The sequence below is a fragment of the Harmonia axyridis genome, chromosome 7 (genome assembly GCF_914767665.1).
Source record: "Harmonia axyridis chromosome 7, icHarAxyr1.1, whole genome shotgun sequence".
NCBI lineage: Eukaryota > Metazoa > Arthropoda > Insecta > Coleoptera > Coccinellidae > Harmonia > Harmonia axyridis.
This window is the reverse complement of record NC_059507.1, coordinates 18,891,432-18,904,528: the sequence shown is the minus strand read 5'-3', so window position 1 is coordinate 18,904,528 and position 13,097 is coordinate 18,891,432. Positions and strand designations below refer to the sequence as shown.

The window sequence follows — 13,097 nt, the reverse complement described above, 5'->3', positions numbered from 1 at the left end:
GTATAGGTAGGTATATCTTAAAAAGAAACTCTGGTTCAGTACTACCTTTTCTGGTTTATTCTAGTATTGTGGTAAATGCAATCGAATTCCAGAAAAAATTCAAATTGCTCTCTATAGTAATTCTCAGAGAAATTCAAATTAGTATAAAGATCCAGTTAGGTTGCAAAGATTGATAAGATTCGATAAACTGGTTAAGCATCACAAAAAAGTAGGACTACAAGAAACACCCTGTATCTCAAAAACAAAGCGTTTGCAGGCTCATATTTATGGGCCATTTTATTTTTAAAAATATCCAAGGAATCTCTAATTTGTCTTCGTAGGTAACTCCAATTCATCAGGAACACCCAGTACAATATAAGAACAATCGAATTGGTAATAAAAAAATATTTCCAGTACCTAATTTGTTTCAAACTTCGTCATCAAACCTCTTTTTCTCACATTATAGATATGAGTAAACAATGTTGTCCAAAATTTTTTTTTCGATTACCCCCCCAAGAAAAAGAAAGATCTACGCCGTTGACCTATCTCCTATCAGATTGAGAAATTTAGAATTCACAAACGATTGACCTCTTCTGATATCAGTAGTCAGTACCCACCCAGCACCCCTACTCCCAACCGATTCCGTTGACATATGACATACCTTCGAAAGTACAGTCCATTCAGGAATTATTGACATCGAAGTAGGCCATGAACGTCTAGTTGCGGCTTTATTTCTGGTTACAAAAATATCACTAAAAATTGCTATGGTTTATCATAGAAATAACCAGTTTAAATTATTTTCATCATTTTTTTATCCGAAAGATCCTGAATTTTCGAAATTACGATTATTACGAAAGGACGCATACAGTCATGATTTCATAAATTGAAATTCAGATTATATAACGTAAAAATATAGTGAAATGCTATCTCATTTCAAGGAAATCCAATGAAGAGATATCTATTCATTTAAGAGTTGCCCATGAAAGATCCCATTGAAGATTATTAAAATATGCATATTCCTTTTCACCAAAGGCTCTTCAAAAATTGTTGCATTACTGATGGACACTGGATACCAACCTGCTTGCAAAATTCTTATCAAATAACTCTTATGGATCATTTTAACTGTGGTGTCTAAACTGGTGAAGAAAACAGAAAAAACTGGTTGATAAATTTAAATAGTGTAGCTTAGTGAATGGAAGAGCCATATCATAATAAGACAGAAATAAAAATCAAAGAATCCATTTAGTATATGAAAAATTTTGACATCACAGTTGTACTATAACTTTCAAAATTGGAACCAATTTATCAGCCGATGTGTAAATTACTTTCTCTAATTCTGTGGTTATTCCGTTCATTCTTCCACATCTTGTAGAACAAAATCGTGCGAGAATATATCAGAAACGCACAGTTTTCATGGTTATATTTTATTATTCTATGTTGGTACTCCGAACTTTCCGCCACGGCTTTATCTGTCAATTCATCAATTTGCCTTAAAGAAATCCGTTCTGCCAATCAACATTTTTCAATGCAAAAATCACTAAATTATATTTATGGAAATATTTCATTAATTTCAATGAAAATGCAATGAATTAGAGAAAATAATGTATAATACTCGTACAGAAGGCTCATTCTACCACTCGTTCATTCCAAAACTCGCCACTTCGTGGCTCGTTTTTGAATTTTGAACTCGTGGAAGAATACCAATGCCTTCTGCACTTGTATTATAAATAACTATTCTGAAGTCACTATTTATTGAAACTGTTCATGACATGAATGATTGATTAAACTTGTATGAAAAATATAGGTACTATTTGTACTCGAGTTTTCAGTTTTTTATTCAAATGCTTTTATACTAGTTTCTATTGAATTACATTAATTATTTAGCCCATAACAGCTTTAACTCACTCACTAAAAGCATTTTTGCATGAAATTATTTTTAATTTGTGAATTTTAAAATTTTATTGCATTCTGTTATTATCTTCAAGTGGGTAAGAGGTGAAGAAATTCTTGAAGTTACTCTTCTGAATATATTTTTCGATTAAATACTCAGTAAAAATTCTATAAAGCAATTGGAATTTATTTGATTTTTGGATTACTCTTTGAAGAACAAAAAACAGATATAACAATACTTAATTTCAATATAGAATATAAATAAACTATAGATGCAATGCCAAGACTTTGTTTAGCAATCCAATTATAAAATAATTCTCTCTTCATAGATTTATATAATCCTCATGATCACCACTGTCAAAACAAAACATCCAGGTAAAAATCCAAATATCCAGCATTCAAAATAGTGCTCCTTTTACTTTTACCCTTGAATATACTTGAAAAACATTTTGTTTTCTTTCTAGAGTCCACTGTTGAATAATGCTGGCATTTTCAAATAACCAAGTTTCCTCCAGATAAATGAATTTCACATTTTGTTGCAAACATTCTCTGTATTCACCATAAAATCGTACTCAACTTATTATATTTTTCTGTTCATCAATAAGAATTTTCCTTTTATTAACTGTTTTGAACTTGTAACCAATTAAGTTTATGTAATGTTGTCTTTGATTGATTAAAATCCAGATGCTTTTTGGTCAAATTTCATCCAGGCTGATATATTGGTTGCTTTTGGCTCGGCTTTTGGTAACAATCAAATCATTCAATGATTCTTTGAAGGTGAAATCGTATTGCACAGGTTTTCTTCCACTAATAATCCAGGTTGTAATGACTTGCCTTCTTCTTTTTCAAACAGTACTGTGAGAAATACTCAAATAAACTAATCAATGTGTATTTGAAATTGACACAACTTTTAAGTTTCAAAATTTCTTCGATCAAAACCAATAACACGAACAAACTGAAATCTTACCTCGTGTCGATGACATTTCCAATGCCACCCCGAAATCTGCAATTCAAAATGTTACTGAATGAGCCAGTACCAACTTAATTTCGATTTTCCAAAGCCACCCGGGATGTCAATAATTCCTGAATGGACTGTAGGTATCTACTGGTTTGTCATTATTGAGAAATATCGAAAATCATATTCAAATAGATATAGATACTTGTTTTCTACCGAATATCATTGGAGATGGAGATTCAAAAATACGAGAGAAATTACCTACGGAATTATCTATAGAGATTACCAGTGATAACACAAGTCTAGAAATAAAAAAAAAATAAAAAAATTTCACTCTCAACGTGATTTGGAATAATCATTCGCTTATATGGGAAATATAAAAATAAGAATCTGTACCTGCAATATTTTCCCCATTCTCGGTACACAATTTCCCAATTGGGGGACTGAAATTAAATATCATTTTTTATTATCAGAAAAGCCGTCTGAAAAATCCCAGATCTGCATTAAATAAGCCGCTCAATAAATCTGGTGACTAACTTTATGACTCAAATCGCAAGAAATAGGAGAGCCCAGGGAATGATATGTATCTATTTATGGTTAGAGGGCGGTTACCTAACATATCTACATATTATAGCTTTTTATATCATTTTGTGTCTGTAGATGTATACTTTCATTGGCTACTATTGAATATCTATATTTTGTTCATTATACGGACAGAAAAATTACAAAGTTGTAAATATAATAGAATTACCTATTGTTTTAATCTAGTGTCGCGGTTCCCCTGCACCACAGGGCGGGGGCCTCTCTTAGTCTCCCACGCCACTGTGGGAAACGTATTTGAATCTATTACCTGAGATAAGACTCAGACCTAAAACCCCAAGTCCTCATTCTTGTTTCCAGATTCCGGAAAAGCAAACTAAACATGGTTCCCGTTTCAGATCCATACCATATCCTGAACTCGGCTTCGTCGCGATTGGTCGCCCAGGGTTCAGGACAAATACAACTGTGGCAGTTCTTGCTCGAGCTGCTCGGGGATTCGTCAAATGCTGCCTGTATCGCCTGGGAGGGCACCAATGGTGAATTCAAACTCACCGATCCGGACGAGGTGGCTAGGAGGTGGGGAGAACGGAAGTCGAAGCCGAACATGAATTACGACAAGCTGAGCAGGGCGCTGAGGTAAGAATTTGAGTCTGTTTTGTGTGCAGATTTAGGGGAAGCGGAAATGGCAAAACATACGACTCTGACCGATTGCTGAAATTTGTAGCTTGTTGTGTGCCACTGGGGATTGTTCGTTGATTGATTGAGATTCGAGGCATTCTTGGCAACACTGGAGTAATGAATAAGTCCTTGGATATTAAGTTTATACTTAATCAGATAGCTACATTACGTTCGCTACGTGTTTCATTAGTTTTAATCAAGATGCATAAAATATGAGGGTAGATATCTACTTATAAGATGACCCAAATGTACCTACCTATTGTCGAATGAACGAAAAATATCTTTCGGGAACTCAGAACAATTGTAGATTTTTTATTGTTTTTTTCTATACATCTATTAAAAGGCTCCATTAACTCAATAATAAGTTAGCAATACAACCAAGAAATAGTTATCTATATCAGCTGTAGGTAACTAACTATACCTAGGTATACCTACTATACATTATAGTTACATAATATTACAGTTAGGTACTTAGGTACACAGTTGTGTTGCTTTTTTTCACAGCACAACAAATATCTTGGTGTTTTTAAAAGATGTTGTGGAATTTCAAAAAAAGGTAGGCATAAATAGATACCTAGCTAGATACAATGTTCATTCACGGTGGGCGGTGATCATGAATGCATCAACTAATGCAATACGATAAGGTAAGGATGTGCGAGATATTCACTCGTAAAATCACAATTTCGATGTAATTTTACAATAATTTTGCGAATTTCAACAAGAAAATTCAATTTGACAAAAGTATTGGTCAATTTGCAACGGAAAAAGAAGGTTTTTGTACAATTACAATATGGAATTCAAATATAGATATAATTGTGAAATTTTTCAAAAAAGTGCTTTCACAATGTGATAGTGTGGTGTATGTAAAATTCTCATTTTAATAATATCCCGATAACATCTATTTATTTTCGATATCTCTGTAAATTTATGAACATTTTGTGACTTTGATTATATGTCTGTAAATTCACAACAATCAAGATTCTCAGTTTGAAAGTACCTATAGGTATATAGGTATTGTTATGGTGGGCTTATGCACTGTACCTAAGAACTAAGACTAAACCTGAGAACTAAGAATTGAACGCTAACAAATCAATGAAGGCGCTTATGCACGTTTCCTAAGAACTAACACTAGCAGGCTAACTTTTAACTAAGAATTAAGGGCTCAGGTAAAATATAGTATAGTACCAGTTTCTATGTTCTATTTATGTTCCGTTATTCGTGTTTATCGATGAAAAGTATTACATGCATCTGAAAAAATTAAATTTAATTTTTTCACAATCAAGATCAATGTCAAACATCAAAGTATAGAACAAATAGAAAGTGCGCACGCCTTAACTAAGAACTAACAAGAGAGTGCAGAAACGCCACTAAATACTTAGGTTTAGTTCTTAGTTCGTAGTTCTTAGTCCTTAGTTCTTAGGAATGGTGCATAAACCCACCATTATTCCTTCTCAACTTTAAATTAGTTCTTAAAGAAATCTTTAGAGAGATACAAAAATAGTTTCAGCATTTATATTTTTCTATAGAATATACTGGGACTGCAAACATCATTGAATCACAGAGAGAATTTTAATTCAAGATTTAGTCAGAAAAACGAATCCTACGCAATCTCAAAACTTTACTTCGTCCGGGAAAATATGAATATGAAATATTTGGCACAAAATGTCTGCGTTCCATCCAACGTTCAATACCTACAAATTAAAATTATTCAAGTCAAATTTAATAAGTAATGCAATTCAAAATATAAACCTACCCAGATGGGTATGTATATAAAAAATTTCCTCAGGTATAGATATCCTGAGGAAATTTAAACATCATCGGGAAAAGTCGAGAGAAAAAAACTATAAATTATTGCTGAATTATTAACGAAAAATTCTGAGATTCGATATGAATGTCAGTATCAATATCTTTAATGAACTGTAGGTACTCAATTATTTGAATCTATATTAATGTGATATTGTCTACCCTCAATGTGATCTTGTGTCAATGGCCATAGCTGCCGAGACATGTTACCTTAAATAAATAAGTAAATACTTTTTCGTTAGGTGGGATGGCTCTTTTAAATAATATTAAGTTAGCAATACTATCCAGTATTCAGTAAAAGTCTAATTCACTCAAAAAAAACAAAGAAAACCAGTTCCTCAATTCATAATGAATACTTAGGTATTTATCACATTTTAATGACATCTCCTGGTTTCTTCCGATATCTTGCATTTCAATCATGAAAGCATTTTTATAATTTCTGACAAATATACAGGTTCAGTCTTTGAGTTGGAGATAATATGTACAGGGTGGGCAAATAAGCGAGGTAAGCGGCTATATCTCAGGATCCACTTATCGTAGAGACTTGCGGAAAAAAAATTTATGATTAAAGTGAACAAGAGAACACACTGGAAATTGTTTTGAAGTTCATACCTCTACCGCTAGGGGGCGTAATAGCTACCGTCAAGTAGAAAAATAAATTTTACTCGAAAATATTTCAGGCGAAGTTGAAGAAAAAATATCATCACTGTAATCTTTGGAAAATTCTTTCTGAATTGTCACTTTCGATTTAACGACATCAAATAAGGGTAGGTGAAAGGGAGAAATCTGACTGATTGAAACGCCTGTAACTTCAGTTTGGCTCAACATTTTTGAGCAAATTAGATCTCGTCTGAAAGATAATATCCTATTAATAGAGGACAGAATATAGTCATGGTAAATTTGTTTTTGCTGCTTTCGATAGGTGGCGCTAAGTCAGAAGTTCATTGTTTTGTTCATTTTATTCCGAAATTTCAAATGCAATGATAGGATTTTCTTAACAGAAACAGAAGTTCCATCAAATTTGCATGAAAAAACCTGGAGGTCCCAAAGCGATAGTTTCAGGCGTTCTGAAGTTATGGCCGAAAGAAGATATTCCTCAACTGATGCACTGCGAAAAACCAAATTGTGTCATTAAGTTCTAACAGAAACAGAAATCCCATCAAATTTGTATGAAAAAACCAAAAAGTCGCAAAGCGATAGCTTCAGGCGTTCTGGAGTTATGACCGAAAGAAGACACAATTTAGTTTTTCAGAGAATCAGTTCTAGAATATCTTTTTTCGTCCATAACTCCAGAACGCCTGAAGCTATCGCTTTGCGACCTTTTGTTTTTTTCATGCAAATTTGATGGGATTTCTGTTTCTGTCAGAACTTAAAACACAATTCGATTTTTCGCAGTGCATCAGTTGAAGAATATCTTCTTTCGGCCATAATTTTTGAAAGCCTGAAACTATCGCTTTGGGACCTCCAGGTTTTTTCATGCAAATTTGATGGAACTTCTGGTTCTGTTAAGAAAATCCTATCATTACATTTGAAATTTCGGAATAAAATGAACAAAACAATGAACTTCTGACTTAGCGCCCCCTATCGAAAGCAGCAAAAACAAATTTATCATGGCTATATTTTGTCCTCAATCAACAAAATATTATCTTTCAGACGAGATCTAATTTGCTCAAAAATGTTGAGCCAAACTGAAGTTACAGGCGTTTCAATCAGTCAGATTTCTCCCTTTCACCTACCCTTATTTGATGTCTTAAAATCGAAAGTGACAATTCAGAAAGATAGAGAATTTTCCAAAGATTACAGTGATAATATTTTTTCTTCAACTTCGTCTGAAACATTTTCGAGTAAAATTCATTTTTCTACTCGACGGTATCTATTACGCCCCCTAGCGAAAGAGGTATGAACTTCAAAACAATTTCCACTGTGTTCTCTTGTACACTATAGTGGTAAAATTTGTTACCGTAAGTCTCTACGATGAGTGGATCCTGAGATATAGCCGCTTACCTCGCTTATTTGCCCACCCTGTACAAGTCAAAGACTCACTCAAAATATATGGGGTGATTCTGTGATGAAAATTAAGGTGGATATTCGGTAAAACATTTTTTGAATAACGTCCCTCCAGAAATGTTACACCGCTCTGAGGTGATAGGTCTCTCACGATAGTAGGTACTATCGTGATAGTAACTAACGCAGGAACTATATCACCTGAAGGAAACTATGTAATTTATATTAACCATATCGCACTGGCGTAACAGCACTCTCACACTACCATCATAGTAGTAGAATAATTGTTGAAAAGCCTTTTTATACTTACCTAATGTGTCACTGTTTGGTGCGGTCTTTTGGCCAAAAGATTGACGTCAAAAAGAAAAAACCTCTCCCTTGTGTCATGCATGGTCTATTCGAATCACCCCCATGTAGGTATGTAATGCGATTTTTCACGGTTTTCGAGTTATAATTTTTTTTTATGAACTTTGGGAATTTTCGACTTGACTATCTCAGAAAAGATTGGAAAAAAAGTACAAGACTTTTCTGTGAAATTTTTTTGTAACTTAATCCCCATGAACTGTACTTTCATACATAAAATAACCAGTTTCGTAACTTTGATAAAAATTATGGAAATTTTGGTATCAAGTGAAAAAGTTACGTGATTTATCGCCATACCTTTTTCTTTTTTTTAAGTATCTAAAACTTTTCTTGACCAACATCTAAAGGTAATTTTCATTAATTTTCAGTATTTTCTATCATAACTTGATCAGAAAAATCTTGAAATGGCAAAAAATAATTTTTGAGTGAATGTCTAGTTTTTTTTTAATTTTTTTTGACATTGAAGGCTAATTCTAGCAAAAGTAGACTGTTGAGTACCATTTTTTATTTATGATTCTAAAAGCTGACCGTTGAGCGCAGTTTTTAAGCATACTAAGAAACCGTGAATTAGCCTTTTTACATTTTTAATTTTGATTCGAAAATTTAGGTCATAATCCAAATCACGTAACTTTTTCACTTGAGACCAAAATTTCCATAATTTACGAAAGTTACGGAACTGGTTATTTTATGTAAAAAAGTACAGTTCATGGAGATTAAGTTACAAAAAAAATTTCACAGAAAAGTCTTGTACTTTTTTTTATATCTTTTTTTAAGATGGTCAAGTCAAAAATTCTCAAAGTTCATAAAAAAATTCATAACTTGAAAACCTTGAAAAATCGCATAACATACATGGGAGTGATTCGAATAGCCCATGACACGAGGGACCTGTTTTTTTCTTTTTGACGTTAATCTCTTGGCCACCCTGTATAGGAAATTTCATCAAAATGTAATTGCAATCTTTGAGGAAATGAATTTCTCATTTTTTGAATTTTTGCTCATTATTACAATATATATTATATATTACTGTGAAGTACCACTAACTTGATATTGAGTTAGTAAAGCAACTTTCTAGGAAAAAAAAAGAAAATTGAAACACGACAATTGATCGAGTTCACGAAAAATATATTTCGGTCATTCGATAATTGTGTAATAAATGAATTAATTTTCGTAAATAAAATACTCAACTGGGTGCTTTGAATTTAATCCTCTGGTCCTATCAATCTCTTAATTTAAGTTTCCTTTCAGGTACTACTATGACAAGAACATAATGTCGAAGGTACACGGCAAACGCTACGCTTACAAATTCGACTTCCACGGTCTCATGGCAGCTTGTCAAACTCAGGGACAAGGCCAAGCAGACGTTATGCCGACATACCACAAGTACCAACAACACCAGAATGATTTGGGTGCTGCTCTTTACCCCACTGCACCTCCTGCACCCCCGAAATTACCTAGTATCCTTCCCCCCACTACGCAACATTCACAAAGTGGATTCTTCTCTCCTCCAAGTTACTGGCCATACTCTCACGGCAGTTTCGACCCAAGAGGCCCCTTTACATAATCCGGAACTGGATTTGGACATCGGTATAAAATATTACAGCTACTTACAACTGATTACACCGAATTTCGCATTCAACAAAACAGTACTTAGAAATAATTTCCCATATGAAAATGATATGCTTCTTCATCGTGGAAACTTAACAATATCTCTCAAATATTCGGCGGATCAGTTGTATAGAATATTCGAAATACCTGATACAGAAAATTGATCTGAGCATTATTTAGGTATTTTACTCGGCGATATATTTTGTAGTGAGGGTGCGGAAGAAAAAACTGAGTGTTGAAGTTTTACTGTTATGAACAAGGTTTTTGTTCAAATGTCGTTTTAGGCATTTTATTCAAGTTATCAGTGATAATTAATACTATGTGTATATTTGAGTGATAAATTATTTCCTTTTTTTTCAGAAAAAACTCTATTTGAAGTGTACAAACAACTCTGAATAGGTATGCGGTTTTGAAATTTGTGTACTTATTTCGAACGATTTTCTTAAGGAGTATCGAAAAAGTGGTGTTCAAAGGTTTCTCTTTATCATCAAAAGGTTTTTACACTTAAAATTAATCTCCAACAAACATTTTGAATCGAATCGAAAGTGTGCAAATAATTTTTCTAGTTTATCTCTGTTTACTGCTATTTATTCACTCCAGTGAAGTTTTTTTTCCCGGAATCATTCTTAAAAAAGCAGTCCATTTCCTTGATTAGAAAAAATTCATTATTTGAGTAATTTGGAAGACCAAGCATTTCTATGCTAGAACCTCACCTCATATAAAACCTTCAACTAGGTATTCATTATCACTAGGTATAATTTTACTTGCAGTCAACATTAAAAGATTAAATAAAATTCGAACTGTTAAATGAGATTTGGTGTATTTCACAATGTGATTCAAATACCTATATAGGTATATTTAAAATCATAATTCCAATATAACCTACCGGATGTGTACTTCATGAGTCAATAAACAACGTTGTTCTGAAAGAAGGAAGAATTGTTTGAAGCTTGAGCTGAGCTTTTCAAAAAATTTTTTATTCAATAAAAAAGTCCCGTTTAGGCAGTGTGGTACCTATGTACAAGAATATGTTGTTGTATGAAAATTTTAAATCACCTGGTTTCGTATGCCCAGTTCGACACTACCATAGTAAGGTGTCGGTTAGAAAATTAGTGAAGATTTTCCTCTATTTCTTTTATTTAATTTTGGAAACCACGATTTTAAAGAATCTATCACTTTTTAAGGCATTTTCGCGTTTTCCGCAGTAATCTGTTTGAAAACTACATGTGCAATAAAAAGTGAAATTTAAAATAAAGATATGCAATCTTCGATCATGTTGGTTCTCGATATAATTTTTCTATCAGAAAACAAAAATTCAAGATAAAAGAAAAACCAGAATATGTATTTCACACGAAAAACTCATATTAAGTACAAAAAAATGTTTAAAAAACTTTTTGCTCTGTATTGTTGTATAAATTATATTCCACATTTAATTGTTAATTGTTCACTCTCATATACAAGGTCGAAGATACTCAAAATCCTACTTATTCACCAATCACATATATGGGTAGGGGGTAGCTACTTACCTATTATGAGGTGAGGCAGAGCAACTTGCTTATTTTTAAAAATGAATGCAAATATGCAATATGTTATATTTACTATGTTTCAAATACACTACAGGGAGGTATGTGCTGATCTTCTTCTGAATATGACTGAATGTGTAAAAGATTATTGGTTCGTATTATGGAAAAATTTTCTTTCTTCGCCTTTGAAAGAATTCAGAAATTTTATATTTTGGAGGGGTAATTACCTCCAGTACCCCCTATTTCTACGCCTTTGCTATATTTGTACCCTTAGACCTTCACCCTTTTACGAGCAGCCGTCGCACCAGAGCGCCAAAATCAAATAAGCAAGTTATTCTGCCGAAGCATGTAAAATGATATTTTCTTGTGAACATATTTTTTGTTAACTCCGTAACAATTTTAACATTCTTAGGGATGTATGAATTTACTGTTTTGTTTTGAAGTTTTGTTAATAAAATATTACGAAGTTTATGAGTCTTTTTATCCCCAGATTGAAAATATATCTGATTCATTTTAGTCCAGTAGATATGTACATTTTATCTGGAAAAAATTCTGAACTCGATGAAACTTCTAGAGGTTGTTTGAGGGTGCTGTGGGATGACATTGTCAAGTTATCCAACACGAGGTCGAGGACCCTGTGCTAACTTGAGGAGGGCCGAAGAACCTCCACATTTTCGGACTTTTTTCGGTTTTTTTGCTCATAACTTCTAACCTAATGAGTTTTCTACCAAAACTTTCATTTTTAAAGTTGTAAAGCATTCTCTACAATGTTGTATTCACAAACTTTTTCGTAAACCCAATATCAATTGAGATACAGTTGAACTAAATAATAGTCCAGTAGTCAAAGCAAAAAAAGTGGTGTCTGCTGGAAAAATTCCGAATTTGATGAAATTTCTTCAGGTTGTTCGGGGGTGTTGTGAGATGACTGTTGAGTTATCCAACACAAGGACCCTGTGCTAACTTGAAGAGGGCCGATGAACCCCAACATTTTCATACCTTTTTTCGGTTAGTTGCTTATAACTTTTAACTTATTAGCTTTCGACCAAAACGTTCATTTTCAAAGTTGTAGATAATTGAATAACCTATAATTTTGTTTCCAGAAACTTTTTTCTAAATCTTTTATCAACCGAGATGTAGCCATCAAAATTAGAGGAATTTTCTCAAAATGTCAAAATTTGCAAAAACAAAGGTTTTGACATTCTAACTATGAATTACCAGCTGTTCTATGGAGATTATAGTAATTTCTCATCAATATCGACATATTGAAACATAGGGAGGTGGAGGGGGGAGTTAGCTTTGACTAAAAGCCTATGTTTATTGAAGAGTAGATATTTCAATGTTATCGTGACACGTTATCACCTAACTATGAATTCCTATCAACCCATAATTATTTTTAACCTCAATAATCAGAAGAACTGGGTAAAATCAATAAATAATAACCAAGAATTAATTGAAAATAATGATTGTATATAACCGAAAATGTTGGGGTTCTTTAGCCCTCCTCAAGTTAGCACAGGGTCCTCGTGTTGGATAACTCGACAGAGTCATCCCACAACACCCAATTTCTGACAATTCTTGACATTTTGAGAAAATTCCTCTAATTTCGATTGGCTATATCTCGGTTGATAAAAGGTTTAGAAAAAAGTTTCTGAAAACAAAATTATAGGGAATTCAATTATCTACAACTTTGAAAATGAAAGTTTTGGTCGAAAGCTAATTAAGTTAAAAGTTATAAGCATATAACCGAAAAAAGTCCG

General features: G+C 33.0%; 1 protein-coding gene across 1 annotated transcript in view; it reads left to right on the top strand.

Moving 5' to 3' along the window:
* Nucleotides 1-11,801, top strand: part of LOC123684947 — a 118,362-nt gene extending 106,561 nt beyond the window's left edge. Inside the window, exons 4-5 of the mRNA XM_045624478.1 lie at nucleotides 3,763-4,000; nucleotides 9,458-11,801. Coding sequence (XP_045480434.1) covers nucleotides 3,763-4,000; nucleotides 9,458-9,773 — 554 coding nt within the window. The 3' untranslated portion in view covers nucleotides 9,774-11,801. The remainder of the gene's footprint in view (nucleotides 1-3,762; nucleotides 4,001-9,457) is intronic.
* Nucleotides 11,802-13,097: the final 1,296 nt, after the last annotated feature.